This window comes from Trachemys scripta, chromosome 1 (assembly GCF_013100865.1).
Source record: "Trachemys scripta elegans isolate TJP31775 chromosome 1, CAS_Tse_1.0, whole genome shotgun sequence".
Taxonomy (NCBI): Eukaryota; Metazoa; Chordata; order Testudines; family Emydidae; genus Trachemys; species Trachemys scripta.
Genome location: NC_048298.1, coordinates 268,031,734 through 268,052,916, shown reverse-complemented (window position 1 = coordinate 268,052,916; position 21,183 = coordinate 268,031,734). Strand labels below are relative to the sequence as shown.

Here is a 21,183-nt window from a genome sequence, read left to right as displayed (position 1 = left end):
AGTGCTATTGCATTAACCACCAATATAACTTACATTTTAGCATGCTTTAAAATACCTTAAAATGTTTATGAAATTACAAACCTTATCAATCAGTTGTCCTACTAGTTGTGGTTTTAGGTTTGTGACCTATAGGGCCTTGTTTTACCAGGGATCCTGACCTCGCTCAATTTGTCAGCCAGAATGTCTAGTCTTTGGCCATTGTCCTGTTTTATTGGCACTGTTGTTGTACTATATAGTATCATAGATATGCTTGGCACTTTGCAATATAGATAAAGGTGGATTTCCTTCCCCATAGAGCTCATGATCTAAATTAAGATGTGAACAAAGTATAGGGGATGACTACACAGGGAGGGGTAGGAAAGGAGAAGCATGAGGAAGTGGATAAAATGACTGTGCTGTCCCTTGCCAGGTTTAATGCATGTATCTAGAAATAACTCTGTTCACTTCGATAAGGGATGTAAGAAAATGCAGCATGAAAGGTCATAGAGAGGTGGGGAATAGGAAGACTACACGAAGACTTTAAATCTGCATCAGTCTTTGCATTCTCCGGCTGCCCTTTGGAAATTCTCTGCTCCATCATCTAGCTTTTTCCAGCACTCTGGCTGCTCAGTCATCAGAGGCAATAGAGCTTTACAAGTAGGTTGACGAGGGATGGTTGTCACAGTTTGAGGAGGTTGTAAGGGCACAGAGGTGGGGGGAATGTAGTCATAAATGGAGTGGGTGTTTGAAGGGGAGACTCCTTAAACATTACTTTACAGATGGCCTGATATGCTGTTACATGATACATAGCATGGAGACCAGTGGGCACATTACTCTCTAAGTTGAAACATATTTGTGGTTTTTTTATATGTAAAGAATGACCAAATCTGTAGGTTGAGTTTGAGCTCAAATTCAAGTTGGGTATTGGCTGTAATCACAGGATAATGTTGTTTACGCTGGGCTGAGCTCTGAAATGAGGCTACTTAGAGTTGAATATCCAGAGTATGAAAAATTCAGCTGCTAGAAGTGTCCTTATATTTCTGTAACCATGCAATTGTGCCATCTTCCATTGAAGCTCTTCTATTCTTAGCAACATGTGGGAGTTCAGTGAAATCTGATAGTCAGAATATTATTAGCAATTGAGTAGGAGTGCAAGGAGGTTAACGTTTAGCATGAGCATACTGCCATTTGGGCAGAGAGACTGAACAACTCACTTGTGCAGCATACCCCTGAGTGGGTGGAGAAACCTTCAGATGCTTTAACATCCTCATCATAAGTGTAAGTTGAGTCTGTCCTCTGTTTAAGCCAGTTAATGAGTGTTTGGTTCTTTCCAGCACAGTTAGGGGGCCAATGCATTCTGCAATACGGCGGGCCTCTAGTCTGCAGCCTGCATCCGTGAAATGAAAAGCCCCTGATGATACAAGGTGAAAAGGAGAATATGATGATACCTTTTTAAAATAAATCTGTTTTCTGTTTTTATGGTAAGCTGCATAGTGACAATATTTTAGACTATGGGGGACTGAGTAGGAGGGAGATAGGCAGCTGTCAGGAGGGGTTCAGGGTATTTGTCGCTGGGGCACGGGCTTAGCAATGGCCCTGCAGCATTTGTCAGTGGTGAAAGGAGTAATAGTCTCTCTTCCACTAATGGGTGTTTTCCAAACCTCCTCCTGTTGGGGGATTCAAACAGGTCTCTTTCTCCTAAGCCATGTCCATTTGGCTCCCTCAACAGTATCTTCCTTATAGGAGATCTGATGTGGATCTTGTAGCACCATTCTACCAGTCTTGTTTCTGACAAAGACATGCACCTTAGGTTAGCATTGGAACTTGCTCAGCCTGAGAATGAGTAGAGTGCCCTTCCTAGAACTGTCATGGTTCATTAAGACAGATGGTTGTACTCCTGTACAGTGTCCCTAATAGAGTACAGGTCATTGCTTTCCCCACTGTGTCAGGTAATGCAAGATGCTCTCAATGCCAGACAGAACAAGGAAAGATTTTACATGTGGCCGCACACATTACACGTTCAGAGGCAAGTTCAGCAGCCTTGGATGACTGCAGAATGCACTGGCCTAGAGCAGAAGTTTATCCATGCATGAATTTATCTACATAGCAGGTCTGGAAAAGAAAAATAGCAATCTATATTCTGATAGATACAACTGAATTTTTTAAAAAAACCTTAATAAAGATGGATTTTTCCCCCTGCTTCAGATATAACAGATAAGGTATAGTTTAAGAACTATGGATAAGATTTCTACATTTGTAACTAAAAAATAGAGGAAATTAGAAAGCCTTAATGCAGGGGTAGGCAATCTATGGCACGCGTGCCGAAGGCGGCACGCAAGCTGATTTTCAGTGGCACTCACACTGCCCTGGTCCTGGCCACCAGTCTGGGGGGCTCTGCATTTTAATTTAATTGTAAATGAAGCTTCTTAAACATTTTAAAAACCTTATTTACTTTACATACAACTATAGTTATATATTATAGACTTATAGAAAGAGACCTTCTAAAAATGTTAAAATGTATTACTGGCACACGAAACCTTAAATTAGAGTGAATAAATGAAGACTCGGCACACCACTTCTGAAAGATTGCTGACCCCTGCCTTAGTGGGTGCCATGAAATCAGCAGGGGTAGTACTTCCCTGACCTGAGGGCTCTTTGTTTTGAGTTTCATGTCACTTGTTGCTGGGGAGTGCATGGCATTGTTTTTCAAGTGTCAAACTAGCCATAAACTCATGTATTGGTGGTACTTGGAGTTTAGTGTGTGTATTATCAGGGAGACTGGGAAGGAAAGTAAGTGTTGAAATCAAAACAGACCAGAGTTTTTCTTAAAACCTTAGTAAGTACTCAGATTAAATGTTCAAAACACATCAATTTTAAATATAGCTGATACAGTTCTTTCTTCATATGAGTAACTGTAAGGAGAACCTCATGAGATAGTGTACATATTGAAGATACAGTAATTTTTGTTTTAAATAACTATTTTTGTTTTCACAGAATCTTCACACATCTTAACCACTCTAATCAATAGCTACTGTTGCTTAGCTCCGAGAGCTTTAACAGTTAGTGCTATTTGCTATTAAAATGTTTGGGAACAGGAAGGAAGTAATGTTTGACAATGACATCAGGCAGTCCTATAAATTGAAACTTCAATAATTTACATTAGCAAAATGATATTACTAGTGATTTGGATGGCTTATAGCAAGTCATAGTAACATGTATTTGTCACAGCATGACTATTACAAATATCTCATAGCTGCAGCCTTGGGTTGTGTCATTGTGTTCTTAGTGAGCAAAGGAGCAGCCTAGTTACAAATTTAAATGTAATAGAGTTTGTTTGCATTGATTAAGATACTGTGAATTCTGTTTGCTGCAGCAATTAATTTACCACTTAAATTCCTTGGATTGCCTACAGGAGACAAGTGTTTGTTAAATCAGGGCTGCATATGTACTTGAGTACTCTATCTTCACATTCAAGAGGAGGTTATAATTATCCAAGAATGTTAAGTGATTGAAAAGCTACAGTGTCAAAATCATTGTACTGTCCTTTTTCTAATTCCATCAAACACAGTATAGGAGAATGGAAAGTTAAGGAAAACTTGTTCAGAGCTAAATTGTGGGTAACCCTTATGGGGCTGCATGGAAGAGTAGAGGTGAACCTTAATTGGCTGCATTAGAACTACGGAGAGCTAAGTTCAAAGAACAGAGGCTGCATGTCAGATAGGAACAAGTGGGTGGAGACTAGGCAGAGCTATTCTGTCCCATGCACTGGCCACAAAGCTGGCTAGCCATGTGGGGCAATGAGGCTGAGAAGTGTGGCACCCCAAAAAAGATGTCATAAAGTCCTTCTTCTGGCCCAAGTGTTAGTGAATTCTAGGAGATATTGTGCCTAAGACTTCATATGCTCCACCCTAACTCAGGTCTATACTAAAGGCAAAATCCAGCCTATGATGATTAACACTGTATTACACTAACATTTCAATAGGAGTGCTTTATTAAAGAAAACTAAATGTAATGTTAACTTGAAGAGTGCTGCTATTTATTCCACACTTTCATTAATAGCAGCTGAATTAAAATTTCACACTTGTATAATTTGATACAGACCTGGAAAAAACACCAGCACTCTTAGTAGTTTTTCCGCAATTCACAATAAGTCCATACCAAATGGATATAATCTTTTCCATCAGTATGTTTAAATGAAATGTATCAAGTATTAATTATAAAATTGTTTGTGGATTTTATACTTTGGCTACTATATTCGTGTAGGAGGGTTTTTTTAATACTTCAATTGATAATAACAAGTGCTTTTTGGAGTGGGTGAATCCGAGTTACATTCGTGTTGATTCCGTCAGGTAGAATAACCATTGAGCAGCAGCTCTGAAGTTCTTAAGTGATGATTGACTTGTTGCATTGTTAATTCCGTTCAGTAACATGGTGATATTGGCGCTTTTACCAAGATTTCATAGGCTGCTTTAATAGTTTACATTTTACTAAAATTCAAGGTTTTGGATACCTATTTCTATTACTATTGTTACTCCAGCATTGATACAGGCACTTTGAACAATGTCTCTTTGTAAACATGTACACCATATTGCTGGAGAATTCCTTCAGGACTTTGATACTTCCTTTGTCATGTTAGGATGTTGGCAGGTTGTGGCAAGCTAGGTTGCTAGCCATTTTAAAAAGAAGTAGTTTTTGCTAGTTGCCCATAATGTTGCTGCACGGTGCAAAATACAAATATGAAGTACCACCTGCACCAGAGAATTTACAATACAGAAGAGAGAACATAAAAATGTGAGACACCCTGGAAGAACCAGAAACAGTCTAGGGAGATAATTTAACAAATTCTTTAATAATTTCTCATAGGTTTTATTTCTGGACTTTGTGTCTTTGGGTGGTATTTAAATGAGGAGGCGGCTATCATACTGCGGTTGAGAGGTTATTTTTCCCTGCCTTCCTGCTGCATCCATTGTAGCAGGCTGCTCGAAAGTACCAGTTGCTAGTAATTCAAATTAGAGGAAGCAGAGAAGTGATGCAAGTGCCAGCACAGAGTGATAGAAAAACTACTGGATAGGTCTGAACAACTCCTTGACTTTCCTATTTCATTAGAGCAGCAAACCTAAGGCAATTTCACCTCATTAAACTAAGTTTTCCTGGGATTTTCATGCATTTTCTTCTGGGCTAAGCTAAACTCATTGACTTTTTAGGTGTAAAAGTAGATCTCCAGAATTTGTATTGCTTTAAGTGTTATAGAATATTTAGTTAACCTACACAGATGTTCTATAATGATTATTAAAACATCCCAAAGTAGCTGAATGTTTTCCTATTTCAAAATAATTGGCCTGAAGCAATCCACCAAAACAAATGAAAACCAGAAGTAAACACTATAATATTCTTTGAAAAGCATGACTGAAAAAAAACATCTGTGACTTGAGCCCCAGAAATATGCTGTGGCATCCTTAAAGGGTAGGGCCTTTAACTGTACACCTGGCTGCCAATCCCAGAAAACAAAACTTTAGTTTTTATCAGGCAGGACACCCGAATTGACTTCAATGGTTGCAATGGAAAATAGAGATCATGGCGTCTTAATAAATAGTTCTTAGATCTTATAAAGTTAACACTTTTTGGGTTGGACTCAGAACTGATGCAGTTGAGACCATAGGAATTATATGCTCATAGTGGCTCACCATACTCAGAAAGTGGGTTTTCATATTCTCTGCTTTATCAGAAGTTTCTGAAGGCTTATCAGGACACCTTCCTGTTTCCAAGTGGAGCACATTAGCCATCCACCCTGATGGTTTCCAGAGCAGAAATACTGAAGTGAAATCTACATCTTGGCAAAAAGATTGTAGAGCCCTTGTCTAGTATAAATGGAAAACATGCATTGTAAGGCCCCACTTCGAGTGAAGCAGCAAAGGATCCACTGGGACCCCAAGAGTATAAAACATACTGAAAATATACTGCATCTCTATCTGAAATTGAAAACAAAATTGAGATATCTTAGACAAAGCTTCTGTTGTCATGGTATATATTGGTACCAGTAATACAGGAAGGTGTGAGCGGTCCTGGATTACTCTCAAAAAGGCTTAAATTGGTGTTCCCAGGGTAGCTTTTGGTTTGAATTCTGCTTGTAGGGCCATCAAGACCGGGAACCTTGGGGAATGGATGTGTGAATGGATAGGTGTTTTAAATTTATTAGGCATGTGGAATGTTTTGGAGAAAGGAGCATATTTGTACAGAAGGGAAAAGTTCCACCTGAACCAAGGTGGAACCAAACTGGTTTGAACAAAATCAGTAAGATTTTGGGAGATCTTATAAACAAATCCTGACAAAAAGCAGACATGGCAAGGACTTAGGTCAAAATATCTATTAAGTGATTTGTCAGTGATACAAAGTTATGTATGTATGCGGTAAAGGACGGGAGAGATATTACAGTTGAAATTGATGAGGATAGAAGCCTCCCTGGGGCCAAGAAGAAAAGGGGAAAAATCCCAGTCTCCGGCCAACAATTACATTAGATAGGATAAAATGTTTTCATAAGGGATATAAGCCCTTGTAGTCCCTGACTGAAGGGATTTTGGAAGAAATTTCCCCTATAAGCAGATTACTTCATATTTGTCCACTATAGGATTTCTTCCTCACCTGAAGTATCTATTACTGAAACTATATAATCTTATATGGAGACTTGGAGAGCATCCCCAGAGGTAGAGGAGTTTCTCCTAATTTTCCTCCTAAAAAATTTATTGGAGGAGCAGAACCCCTGAAAGTACACCTTGATTTACACACCAAAGCACTACAAGCAAGCAGTTTTAAAACAGGTTCACTAGTATTACTGCGTGTACACTTCAAGTGCATTCTCTGAAGTATGGCCTTCTCCAGATGTTTCCAGTTTCAGTTGCTCAAGTTTCTGAAAAATTCTTTCTTGGCAGAAACTTGCTATGCATGGTTGCGGCTCAGAGGCAAATATTTTGGAAAATATACACCAAAAATACCTCAAAGTTGCATTCTGCAGATGGAACCAGAGAGACCTATAGATCTTCCAGATTAACAGGGAGTTTATCCCCAGGAGCATTAGGCTGTTTGCCACTTTAGCTAAAGATTTCAGTTTCCCAGCAAAAGTTATAATACAAAACCATTCAGATTTTTGCTTTGGTGTGGTTTTCCCCTAAAGTCAGAAATACTGTTTATAATGAAGGACACGTTCTCTTTTACAGAGAGAATGGTCTAAAACCTCAGACCACTGTTTATGCCTTCAGCTTTGTTCTTATACATAGCGGCTGAAGTAGTACATAATTGTAATTTTTTTTTAAAGAATCAAATTATCCATATTTCATGGCAACTTTTAACTGGGCTTAAGAAACCATAGCTCTGACTTTTAATGACTACGTTATTTCAGATTAAAATGGTATTGGGTGTTCTAGTCAGAAATACTGAGATTCTTTTTTTTTCTCCTTTGCAGGCAAGAGGAGACCAATAGAAGACTCAAAAACGTAAGACATGTTTACCTTAATGCTTTCTGAAATTATTTCACACTTACTCCAGTTGACTATTTTAAAAACTTCTCTAGTCATGCTGTTGTCATTCTTAGCTTAGTCTTCAGCTGTTCATGTGTCTGGTGTACATTAATACTACCTTAGTGTGTCTCTTCCTGGTTTACTTTACTAAAAGCATTAATTAGAAACAGTAATAATTAAATATGCGCTCACTGACACATCTGGATGGAGCACAGTGGTAACTGTTCAGCTGATTTGGATTGAGACAGCCTGGTGCATATGTGCAAAAAAAAAAAAAAAAAAAATTTTACACTTTATGGAAAACCTGAAAACAACCATAGCAGTTTGTGTTCAAACATTTTTGCACTGGCATGCTGTTTAATAGTTAACTAATGAACTTCTCAATTTGTCTTTTTGGTTTTAGGTTTTGATTACATTATACTGGCTGGGAAGGAAAGCACAAAACAAGTCTGGTTACAATGGTCCACACCTTAACCTTAAAGCATTTGAGAAATTACTAGGACAAGCTCTGACCAGGGTAAGAAATTCAGATGGAATAGTAGTTGCTATGTACTTTTGTAAGGCTGAGTATTAAATGTATGCTGCATAGTTTGCCATATGCCATGCATTAGAGATGTCAACTCCGAACATCTCTTTGGGGTTTAATTATATTTTTCTTGTAGAAAGATGGCAGATATTTCTCCTCACATTTTTTTTCTAATGTGCTTAAGATACGTCAAGCATATTTGGGTTCTTCTACTACCAGTTTAATAGTGAATTGTAGACTCCATCTTCACTCATTTATTTGAGATAACCTAATTTTCTTCTTTTTGAACCAGAGTAAAATTAAACTTAAAGCATTGAATTGGGTTTCCCTGTCCTAGCTTCTGTATATTTATTTGAGATTCTTAAAATATGTTTGTCTGAGCTTCAGGGTGCAGTTAAAATTGTGTATTGCATTATGTAAAATACTACCTGCTTCTTAAATTGTTGAAAAAAATAACTTCTCAAAACAAAAAATAACTTATTCCTTTAGGCCCTCGAAGAATCTAGCAGTCTGAAAAGCAGTGGCAGGGACAGTGGGTACGGTGATATTTGGTACATTGACCGTGGAGAAGCATTTTCACCTTCCACTAGCCATAAAAGAGACGATTCTTTCGATAGCCTGGACTCCTTTGGTTCAAGATCCTCCACAAGCTTTTCATCAGATATAACCTTGAAGGGTGGCAGTGAAGGTATTTTTGCTTATTAGGGTTCTCTGTTAATTTATGGCTTGTCAGAGACAGGTTGGGGGAAGAAAGTGTATGGACCTAATATTGCAGTTGCTCAACATGTTAAATTCCTACTGATTTCAAAGGCAGCTCCATGTCAGAGGCTGCTGCAGTAGGATTGGGTGCCATATCAGGATGTTTTTGCATGAAGAGTTATTGACTAGCAGCTGGCTGAAAACAAATAATCTGGTCGCACAAATGTGTCTCCAGTTGGACTCTTTGGGACTTTTGCCCCACTGTCCTCCCTTTTGATCGTTTTTAAATTGTGGGGAGGAAAGTGTAGGGTTTTGGCTGCTGACCACTTGCCTATCATCAGGTTTTTCTCCTATCCCACACTGCTTTGGTGGGAAGCGGGATTGACCTTTCTGTTGAACGGCATGACTAATAGTGATGCTTAAAAAAAAAAAAAAAACCGTATACGGTACAGCGTTTAGGCGTAGAAGTTTCTGGTGATCAGGGAATAACGTACAGGCCTTTTGGCTAAGATGATAATCTGTACGTTATTCCCTGATCACCAGAAACTTCTATGACTAATAGTGCTTGCCAAAAATTTTGATTTGAAACTTTTTGATCAATAAAAATCCTTCGTGGAAAATTTTCATTTTTTCCAAAAACTTTCAACATCATAACCCAAACTGAAAAATAAAGTGTCTTCTATTTATTTTAATTAATACATACCTAACATTTTTCAGCCAGCACTAATGATGGTTTTCAGATTTTAGAATCTCCATGGGTATGTCTAGTTTCAAAGGAGATGCTACATGAGATTGCTTTCTGTGAAGAACTGGAATGCCTATGTCTTATTGTAAAACCTCCGAACAACTAAAGGTGTAAAATATGTGCATTATTCTACATATTAAGTTAAGGCTATTCTACTGTGTATTCATTGTTCCAGTGGCTAGAGCACTGGACATTACCACTGATTTGTTGTTTACTCTTGGCAAGTCACTTTGCTTTTCTGGGCTTGTTGCTTCATTTAGAAAATGGGGATAGAAATGCTTTGTAAAGCACGTTGAGAATAGCAGATGAAAAGTCTAATTATGCAGTTTACAAATGATGTAACACATGCATAATATAATACTTATCTAAGGGCATTCTAGCACATTTACAGCTAGAGAGGTAATTTTCCAGCTCAGATAGATGTATATGTGCTAGCTTTGATTGAGCTAGCACACCAAAAATAGCAGTGTAGTCAAACCACTACCCTTGCCGCAGTAGCTACACTGCTGTTTTTCACAGCTTGGCCAAAGGTAGCACATGTACATCTTCACCAGAAGGAAATTATACCTCCAGCTCCAATGTAGATGTACCCTAAATGTGGGACTTAAATCACTAACAGCCAGGAAGATGAGAAATGAAGCTTAGTTTCATACTTAACACATCCTGTTCTCCTTTGCTTGTATATTTCAACACTTTATGTAAGATTATTTAAAGTTCTTTAGACAGACCTTTTAACTACAAGTCTCTTCTACCTTGTTCTTTTTGTAGGCATAAATCAGATCACTAATTTTTTTTTTCACATTCCCTCATAAACCAGCATTGAAGTGAAATACTTTAAAAGGTTTTCATCCCAGTTTGAAAATAGATGTAATTTCATTTTGGCTTTCTAGTTTTTATGAACAAAATTGCCAAGAGCAAAGATTGTTAAATCAAATTCCTTCAAATATTTTTGAATGTGGCATATCTCCTGTAGTTGAATGCTTTTAAATTTCAAAAGTAAAGTAAAATTGATTTTATAGTTGTCCAAGTTTGCAGATCTGCTTAAACAGTAACAATTTACAAAATCAAATGTGTAAATTGTATGAGCTACTTGGTCAAGGTTTCATAGATTTTTCTGGCCTCAACCAATCTCTTTGGAGTTGTGTGTTAATCTAATGACATCTCATTAATCAAAAGTATATTAAATTTCTCAGTAGTACATGAAATGTGCTAACAGTCTTTTTGACTAATTTGAATGGCAAATACACAACTTTAAAATAAAGTTTAGTTCTGGAGATTAGCACTTTGCTTTCAGCCTCAAATGGGGACAGTATAACATTCATTACATTCTAACACTAGTATGTAAACCAATTTCAACCTAATGCATCCTATCAAAGCTTCAGGATGCACTTCTAAAAATACCTCTGCTATTTTCATGTTAGTAACTTTGCATGTTTTCAGGTGAGACTTCTGAAAATACATAGCTCAATCAACTTTATTTTTGTTTATTTTATTTTAGGTTTTATTCAGAATAAAATCTGGAGGATAAACTGTGTGCTTTTGGCTTTTTTTTAAGGTTGTGAAAGTGACACGGACTCTGAACTCCCTTACAAAATGCATGATTCTGGCAAAGATAACATGTCATATCGCAGGATTGCAGTGGTTGAACCAAAACCCACTACAGAGTTCAATCGGTTCTTACCCAGCAAAACTAAACAGGCATCATATATGCCAGCACCGCTCAGGAGAAAAAGGATAGAGAAGAATGAGGACAACAGAAGAAGCTGGGCAAGTCCTGTCTTCACTGAGCCAGATGGAACGTTTTCAAGGTACTAGGGTGGTATCTAAATAGAGCAAACTTGATTTATGGCAAATGGAACAGACTTATTCATTAAAGCAAGAGAAGCTGCCCTTACTGTAATTAAAAGTAAAGTATTTGAGATTTACAAAATAAAAATCATTGTTTCTTTGCATAGCTGGTTGATAAATAACATTGTGACATGGATAAAACTTTAACAGTGGGAATTTATATGATCTTAAAATGCAGAATTAAAGCGACTGGAGCATATGTTTAACCTTGTTGGTTAAAGCTTATCCAAATTTTGTTGTTACTAATCTCTGCTGTCCAATTTGTAAATGTACACACTTGAGATTATTAGCCATTTTTGGGGCTTCATCATGACCTAGGTGATTTCACTGTCTTCACTTTGTTCCTGTTTTGGTCAATCTCAGTGGACGAGGAAAGAATCCTTTAGCTTCCTGTCAGAATAGCAGAGCAGAATGTGGGTTTACAAATCCAGCTTCCCTGCAGATGATCTATGAGTATGAAAGTGGCTCTGATTCAGAAGATGAAAGAAGATTGCCTGACGTGGTTATGGATGATTTAGCAAAACGTAGATTCTTAATAAAAAAGAGCTCTGTGAGTTCCGCTGCACCTGGACATCTTTACATCTTGCACAAGGACTCTTCTAAATCTTGTTTGCAACAAAATTACCCAGCTGGTCCATTAGCTGCTGTGCTTGAACCGATGAGGTCAGAGATACTAATCCTAGATCCAAATTATTGTACTACCAAAATTGCAATCCATAAATAACTGCATCAAAAAGCAAACCTTTCTAATCAGCATTTGTTTAACGCTGCTGATAAATTACTACGTTCTTTGTAGTCAAATTCCTTTCTTTTTATCAGATGAAATAAGATGCTGTTATAACCACTTAACTTTGTTCTAGTGCTGCAGTAATGGAATTGAAAACTAATTTGCTTCATTCACAAATTTGAACTTTTGAGCCAAAAAGCATGTCTCTTGCATATTTTGTAAAGTTGCTCCTATAGTATCCTTAATTGATTGGATATTTTGAACAGCAACCAGAAGAGGCAGAGGCATTTGGACCCTAAAGAGGAAAGCAAGCCAAAAGTTAACATTTCTTCAAAATTCTCCGGCTATTCTGATGATGAGGAAGAAAAGGCAGTAGGCATCCCAAACATTGAAAAAGATGATCTCTATGTTCGCAAACTGAACTCTGCAGTTTCAAACCCAATGGTTTCTTTTGACAAGTTTCTACCTAAGTTTTGGACTCCAGAAGAAGAATTGCATTGGAAAAACGTTAAAAAAGGATCCTCTTCCAAACCATGGTATAAGGAGCTTCAGGGATTCAGGTTTGTGTGTGCATGCTCCTCTTACATCTCATGTATGCACACATTTGAGTGCACTGTAGCTTTAAATGCATCAAGAAACCTTTTTTTGGCCTGTTTTTTTTTTTTTTTTTTTCCTCAACTCCACTGGCTGTTTCTTTAAAGTTTAACAGCTGGCTTTTTTGTGTGTGGTGTTTGTTGCTCAAACAGAGGTTTTTGCAGGGAAATAAACTGATGTATTATCTACAATAGACAATTGCACCTCTATCTTTTTGTGCTTTGGTCCATAATTACTCTAAATATTTCTTAACTTCCCCTCTTTTCCATTCCTCATGCTACTCTACAGTAGAAAGAAGTCTGATTCTGAGGATGAAGATTCAGCCAATAAACAAAGCAATGCCAAACTGACTGCTGATTATGTGGGGAAATCATTGTCCCAAATTGCAGAAGGGGAAATCACATATGCCTCTGATCAACCCAGGTTGATATAATTGCATGAACTATACACTCTTGCTGCATCAAGGGAAACTACTAGTAATGCAACAGTTGAGTGATTTAAAAGTGCAACGTGATGTTACTGTTATCTCCGTACTTAGTCACAAGTTGCTAGTTTACTGGCAGGCATAACAAACTGTAAAGGATCGTTGGCTTTGTGTATGAGCATGCGAACTTGCTGTTTCCACCAAAGTTAATATGCTGTACTATCATTTTAGAGGGGTGGATATATGCTGCATTATAGCAAATATTGAATTGTATGTGTGCTTCTCAGAATATTCCAATTCTAAAACAAATGCTCCTCTGAATACTTTTTGTCTGCAGTCTGAGTCTTCTGGCAATTAATGATATTCTACCTTCCCTTTTTTTTGTTTGTTTTATATGCTTCAGTCAGTTTTCATTACTTCAGACCCTCCAAAAATACTCTGATGACTACTTGTCTTCTGAAATGAAGACCAAAATTGATCCTACTTCTGGCCCTAGGGTCATAACATGCAGAAAGAATATTTTTTTTACACCAGGATGCAACCAGAGGGAAACTATGAATGGAGACCTATATCCAGACTTGGAAAATGACGATTTGTTTGTTCGGAAGACTGGGGCTTTCCACATTAATCCAATTGCTCTCCAAGCTTTTGAATACTTTAGAAAATCCTCTGAGCAAGAACCTCTTCTAGAGGGTGAAATAATTCTGCAACCCAGAGAAGGCCAACCTGTTATTCCAGACTTAGAAAAAGATGACATGACTGTTCGTAAAGTACAAACACAGAAAAAAGGGGTGCCTTTATCAGGTGCTCCTGACAAATACCATCCTGCACTCTTTCCTGATCCTTGGAGCCTCCCACCAGAAATCCAATCCAAATTTCTTTGTTTACTTGACAAGACTATCACAACAGAAGATGAAAAAAATGGTGGTAGAGTCTTATCACCCTCTTTGCAGCAGAAGAAGGATGATATGCTGACTCGCAAGATTGAGTCTTGGAAAGTAGGAAGTGTTCTGCAGCCAGTCAGTTTTACTCCAGGTCCATGCAGCGAAGAAGACTGGAAAAAATGGGAGGCTATCAGAGAGGCCAGCAAAGTTAGACACAAGAAACGCCAGATGGTTGAGAGGTCAGGTTATGTCCCTGTGTGGAGAGTGCTTGTGTCTGAGTATTTGAAATGTTCCCATTAAGGAAAGCATCATCTTGTACTGAATGGAATCATGCATGCAGTGTGAAACTGCAATGTATTTATTTTGTGTAGTCATGGAAAAGCTTATGACAGGGCAATACCGTATTTTCAACATGGTTTAGATTATTCGATCACTACTAGTAATGTACATTGTATAATTTGAGACTGAAGGTAACATGCATCTTTCCATGACTGAGCAGGAATATGAGCAATTACTCAAGAGACCTTGGAAGCCAATAAATCATTTCTTAACACCAATGTACAAACATTCCTAAATTATCTGTATACTTTATTGCAGGATCTTAGGGAATAGCAGCTCTGTTAATACTGCTTATGAGCTAGGTTTGAAAAAATTCCCAAGGCTCACTTGCCCACAGCTCTAAGGGTACTATACTAGGTGAAAAATGCCTGTGCCACCATGACCCTAAAAAGCATCCTTCCTCCCCCCAAAAGGGGGTGTGTATACATTTAACTTCCTCTAGCCCATCTTCCTTTCTCCAGTCAATTCTTCCCTTTTTTTTCAGATCAAATCGGTCACCATTTAATGCTCAACTCCTTGCCTGGCTCACTCAGAGCTGTCCTATCTGCTCTCGGTTTTAACTCCTGCTCAGCCCTCTTTCAAACCCTGTGCTCACTCAGGGAGAGTGGGTTTTTCAAGTCGTCTTTATCACTGAAAATACGGAATTGCAAGTTGCAATTTTTCTCATTCAGCATCCTTATTTCATGACTGATACAATTTTATGTTCCAGCTAATATTGTGTATGTCATTAATTTTGAAGCTTAACACAGCTAAACAAACCTTGCATTTCGTTAAAAGTATTTCCAAAACACCTGAATATAATTGACTTCTAAGGCTATTTCACTCAATAAAAATTCTATTTATGCTCAGTCTTCTCTACGTAATTTTTTAAAAATTTTAAAATAACTCAGTGCATCATATTGAATGCATCTGGTTCTGCATCTTAATGTGTTAAGCTGAATGCATTTTTGGCATTCTGTTCATTCATTCCATTTGTTACATTAGGAATGCGGAAATTAATTTGAACAAAAATATAACCTTTCGGAACCAAACTTTGTCTTAGGACTCAGTTCAAAATAGTCGTCATTTTTTGTCTGCACTTTCCTGGTGTTAGCACTGGAAGAGGCAATGAGTAATGACTATTAGACTGTTCATGCATGATTTCCAAAACTGAAAATACTAGGAATTGTGATAGGGACCTTTTTGTATTGTGAGATTTTTAAGCTTGACTTCCAGAATACATGGTTTCTGGTAAGTTTCTGACTTGCATCTGAACTTTGAGGTACTGATCCAAGCCTGTAACTCCTGATCTTTTGATGTTCTCCCATCACTTTAGTCAAAATGCTTCCACATCAAACTTCTTAATGTTCTCTTACATATAAAGTAAAACCCTGAAATGAATTTCTTTTGGTTTTCTGATTTCTCAGACTGTTTCAAAAGCTTTCTGATGAGGATGGGTAAGTTTATGAAAAAAATAGAAAATTTCACCATACCATTTGTTTTGTGCATCTTATTAAACTTTCCCAGTAATTTTTATGCATGTATAACAGCTAAAAACTCTTGCTCAAAGCACCATGTGCATGCTGCTCTGTAGTTCTGTACTTGAGTAATTTTCATAAGTTATCAAAAACACAATAGCTATGCTTCTGATAGAAGCTCATTGTGGCATAAAGTATTGCATATATAGTAAATAAATTGCAATGGCTGCTGTTGTCAGGCTTTTTGAAATTAGCTGTGAAATTTCACTCTTGCTGAAACTTATGTGTGGTTTCCCCATCCCCTCCCCCCCATATTCAAATTGGGTTTTTAGAGGTTTAACAAATCTAGAGTAAAACTAGTAAATATTTCTTCTTCTTTAATGGAGGATATGGGCAAGAATACTGAAGTTGATGTGAATTTAAATATCTGTTTATCCCGATAAGAAAGTATAGGAAGACATCTCAACTGGCCAAGGTCCAAATGTGTGGAATAAATCACTTAGAATGAGAGAGAGAAGAAAATCAAGAGCATCTTAAATTATTGTGAAATTAATTTAGCATAGCATTTCCTATTATTTTGGATATCATGTTTCTGCATCTGAGGTTAATAGCCTTTGTCAAAGATTGTACCAAAAATCCACCTTAAAATGAGGGCATCTTAAAATAAAAATAGATAGGCAAGTGAGGGTAGCTTTTCCTTTCAAGGTTATTTAAGGGTGTAGTTTCCACTAGAGAGGTTGGGCTTTCTGGATATTGTATAATTTATTGACTATTTATCCAATGCTAGGTGACTGAATACTAAGTGTAAACTTACTCCATGTTCTACTGCAGCAATACGTATTAAAGCACAATTTTGTCATTTAAGTTTTGCTTTTTACTTGGCTTACAATATGTGTGTGTTGGGAAGAGGAGTGGGAGAAGAGGAGTGCTTCACTGATTTTTGCCTGAATGTGCTTTGTAGATTTGCATATGCATGAATGTTTGCTTTTTGCATGCTTTACTAATTTTTTCTAGCTTTCCCTTTTGAAATCTCTGCACTTTTTGACCATGATCTTTAGAAATGAACCAAAAATCTGAAATAGTTGTATGAAAGTTTTATTTATAATTGGTTAAATATTGCCAAAATCAGCAAGGAGTGAAAACTGGTCCCAGAGGGAGCTCTGCTACATATTCAGAGGAGGAAGAATATGAGGTTATATCCATTGGATAGGTTTTTGATGTTTACATACAAATTAACACACTTTTTATAAGTAGGTTTTAATCAAGTACATACGTTTAAATTATTTACATTTTCTATCTTGTTCAAGGAGAATATAGAAAAACCAGAGAGGGAAAAGCAGTTCATCATAATTAGTGTACATTCCCTCAACCAGTCTTGAACACTTTTGGTGCTTTGATACAGGTTTATTGTAATACAAAAACAATTTCTGTGACTAACGTAAAAATGAATGATAAAAACAAGGACAGGACAGAAAACTAAGCAAACAAATAGTGCCTGAGGTAGTAACCATGGTATTGTTGCTAGAATTGGCATGCTTCCCATTTAAAAAAAAAAAGGGACAATAACTGAGTGATCTACCTTTTACATTCTGAAGAGCAGAGTCCAAAGTCTTAGGTTGCCACTGAAACTCAGTTTAGCCTCTTCCTAATCCCTAGTTGCATGCATCACAAAACCACCACATAATTTTGTACAGCTCATGTCTGCTTGAGATATGCCCAAGTTTGGAGGAACAGATCAAGACTGACTGACTGATTTTGGCAAAAAATAGGTGAAACTTGTACAATACCTTTTCATGTTATAACTGGTTTAAGTGAATACTGTTAATTCCTCCCTTTCAGGAGCATTTAATATGTTCTATTGGTCTGGTGGTCTAGTGGCCATTCACTGTCATTCAGGTCATCATATGATTGATTCCTTCTTCAGTCACTTTGCTCCCTGAGCTGGTTGGGTGGGAGCACACCTCAGGCAATCAGCTGAAGCACTGTGATGGGAAGGGAGGGTCCCATGTCACTCCAAAGGTACATCCATGGCCAATCCAGAAGAGGTTTTAAAATGTTCAGAAACGGCAGGGAGAAAATTATAATGCACTCTCTCCATGAGATGGCCAAACCTGAAGTCAGGCTACAAGGAAACTTGATGGATTTGGGGGTTTAGCAGAGGCCTTCGGAACCCAGGTAGTATTAAAGAGGATAAAGGATATGAAGACCTCACAGACCTATAGGATTTTGTTCTGAATGGGAGAAGTAATTTTTTTAAAGATGACTGTCCCTTTTAAATATGCAATATAGAATCTTGCTGTTGCATAGCATTTTAGAAAGATTAAACAAAGACACTGTCCATACCCCAAAGAGATTACAATTTAGGCAAATATAAAGCATGGGATAGACAATGAATGAGTGGGGGCAAGAAAAGAAAGGTGTAGGACTAACAAATTAATGTGAATCCTATTCTATAGTAAGTGAATCATAAGTTGTAATATTAAATGGGGGAATAAAGGTAGGGCAGGAGCAGATGAGACAGTAGTACGGACGTGGAAGTCAGACATGGAAAGCAGGGTGGAAGAAGCCAGTGTTGAGGAACTAGGAAAAAGGGGAGAGAGGGAGACAGTGAACGTACTGGGGGAGAAGGGTTGCATGGTGAGAACAGAGTGAGAATAAGGTTATTTTAGCTGTTCGATGTTAAATTCAAGAGAACAGTCGGGGAGACTGAGGTAGAATTTGATAGTGGCCTGGGCAAACGAGAACCATAGCAGAAACCAGCTTTTTCGGTAGTGAAAATGGAGCGGTCTTTTAGAAATCAGTTTTGCGGGAGAGGTGGCAACATTTTGTGAACACCTGGAGATGGATGGAGGGGAAGGGGAGAAGAGAAACTTGAAAATGATACTGAACTTATGAGCCTGAGGAACAGCAGATTAATGGAATTATGAATGCAGGAAGGGTGGGATTAGGTGAGAAGAAAAGTTTTAGTTGAAGGAGGCAGAGACGATCCATCATGAGATTTTGAACACATGCGGAGAGTTAAAAAATCTGAACAGAGGGAGAAAGTTCAAGAGCAGAAAAGTGCAGTTTGAATGATCAGTGTAAAGCTGCTAGGAGACCATACGAGCAGATTCTCACTTTTCCTATTCATGTTTGACCAATGATGCTGTCACTGATGTTTGTGTTGGCACCACTGCATACAGGATACTGAAAAATAGCTAGTGTATGTTTTTCCTATTCTGTTTAAAAATGTATGATAGGACAGCTCAAGTTATAGTAATATAAATCCCTTTGCATAAATATTGGCGAAGACTACATTAAGCAAAACAATGTTTTTGGTCCTAGGAGTAAGTCTTTGAATGATGTCAGTGTAGATGAGGCCCAAGTGCTGCGCCAGGTTCGTTACGAAGAGCTACAGAAAATAAAATCCAAGCTACAGGAACAAGATCAACAGTGGCAAGATGTGAGTGTTCCATTCTGTTCCCCCTAAATGCCCACTAAGGGCCCAGTTCTGTAATCCAGTGTCACTTTTCACTCAAGCCAAAGGGCATTGGGTGTCAGCAGGGCCGGCACCAGCTTAGCAAGCAGGTGCTTGGGGCGGCCACTCCGGAGAGGGGTGGCACGTCCAGCTATTAGGCGGCAATTTGGCGGAGGGTCCCTCGCTCCCACTCAGAGTGAAGGACCTCCTGCTGAATTGCCGCGGAAGTGCCGCAGATCGCGATCGTGGCTTTTTGGGGGGGAGGGGGACTGCTTGGGGTGGCAAAAACCCTGGAGCTGGTCCTGGGTGTCAGCATGTCACAGGATTGGGTTGTAAATGATCAATTTAAACATTTGTTGATTATCTGGATGTATAAATGTAAATCCTTAATACTTCTGCATTATCTGTTTGTTTGATCAACTCTGCAGAGGAAGATTTATCTGTATGATAGCTTTTAAAGAGTAGAAAAAAAAATAAAAAACAGCTTCAGGCCCAATTTATGTGCAGGACAATGAAAGATAAGGCACTATAATTAGCACAGTGTCATTTTACCACTTATTTGCTTCTCTTTTTTTGTTAATGTAATGGCAAGCATAAATGTCTTTAAATACTAATAAACAGACAATGTATTGCAGTACAGTAATCTTATAAATTAGTTTCATAGGAAGGGGTACAAAAAAAGTCTGCATATCAGATTAGCAGAACAAAACCAAACATCTATGTGTTGTGGGGGGAGCGCCAAACTACTGATATTGTGAAATCTAATGAGAGGCAGAATGTGTGTTTTTAAGTGCAGTAATTTAGCATATAAAGTCGCATTCAATGAAATTGTAAAGCTATTTGGATGATTTTATGTTTGAATGTTTAGTCATTCGGAAAAAATCCCATGTGTTTCCCCTTTCCCATTTTTTTTTTTTAAGTTTTTCTCCCGTGGAAAAAATGTCTTTTTTTAAATTTACCATGAAAACTAATATCCCAGCTTTGAGATAAGCATTTTTAATCATCTATCCATCCATTGGGGCATATCAAAACCTCAATTTTTTCCTTCAAATGTTGAAATGTAATGATTATAGAAGTGAGGGGTTGGTGTTAATAAGCACTGGACACTGAGCAAGCTTTCAACATTGCTTAGTTAATACATCTTGGTTCTAAACATTCAGTACTTCTGCTTAAACTAGTTCTGGAATTTTATGGGGCAGACACAGCTTACTGCTAAACTGCATTGTGATTTTAGAATATGAGCAAAATATAAAATAGGTTGATACTTCAGTTTCCATTTAGGATTTAAGGCGGGTATATACTCAAGTACCTACATGAATCCATTCAGATGTTGCTTTACTTTTCTGTATTTTACACTCACTCACTCACTTCAATTTAATATCCAGTTAAGCATTGCTGTTCCGTTTTAGATAAATATTAGAGGTGACTGGAAAGAAGTTAAAAGGAAAACTGCACCTTTTTCTTTATGGTGTAAAATTGCAATTGTTACCCTTACTTAACAATAGGCGGCAGGTCACCTTACCTGAAAAATACAAACACAGTCTGTCTCGGAAACATTTAGGTCAGAAACATTTGGGTCAGATTTTGCAGGAAGACACATGAGACTCTAGCCTTGGTGCAGACAAACAGGCTTTATAAAGCAAAATTAGGACACACTGGTATCCAGTTGGAATGAGCAGACTTAGCAGTGCAATAGGGTAGTCTCAGTAATTGTTAAAGATCTCTAGAAAATCAGATCTGCATACATTAATGTGATTTGTTTTAGGATCTAGCAAAATGGAAAAATCGTCGAAAAAGTTTCACTTCAGATTTGCAAAAGAAAAAGGAGGAGAGAGAAGAAATCGAAAGGAAAGCCTCTGAGAATTCTGAAATAAATACCAAGTCACTGAAAGAAATGCAGCAGGACAGGTAATGCACCTAATGGAGATGTTGTATGCACTACTTACATTTGAGCATGTGTGTTCACTGTAATCTTAGAGAAGCTTTAACTAGC

At 37.7% G+C, this 21,183-nt stretch overlaps 1 protein-coding gene across 18 annotated transcripts in view; it reads left to right on the top strand.

Moving 5' to 3' along the window:
• The window catches only part of LMO7 (LIM domain 7), an 88,277-nt gene that overhangs the window by 28,157 nt on the left and 38,937 nt on the right, over window positions 1-21,183 (top strand). For 6 of the 18 annotated variants that reach the window (XM_034758330.1, XM_034758324.1, XM_034758325.1 and 3 more), the window contains exons 2-12: window positions 7,436-7,466; window positions 7,894-8,007; window positions 8,506-8,704; window positions 11,016-11,268; window positions 11,672-11,971; window positions 12,302-12,595; window positions 12,918-13,052; window positions 13,457-14,176; window positions 15,683-15,712; window positions 19,058-19,175; window positions 20,956-21,098. In XM_034758330.1, coding sequence (XP_034614221.1) covers window positions 11,054-11,268; window positions 11,672-11,971; window positions 12,302-12,595; window positions 12,918-13,052; window positions 13,457-14,176; window positions 15,683-15,712; window positions 19,058-19,175; window positions 20,956-21,098 — 1,955 coding nt within the window. In that variant the 5' untranslated portion in view covers window positions 7,436-7,466; window positions 7,894-8,007; window positions 8,506-8,704; window positions 11,016-11,053. Of the gene's footprint in view, window positions 1-564; window positions 637-7,435; window positions 7,467-7,893; window positions 8,008-8,505; window positions 8,705-11,015; window positions 11,269-11,671; window positions 11,972-12,301; window positions 12,596-12,917; window positions 13,053-13,456; window positions 14,177-15,682; window positions 15,713-19,057; window positions 19,176-20,955; window positions 21,099-21,183 lie in introns of those variants that run through there. The other 12 variants (XM_034758334.1, XM_034758335.1, XM_034758328.1 and 9 more) reach the window with 7 other exon arrangements.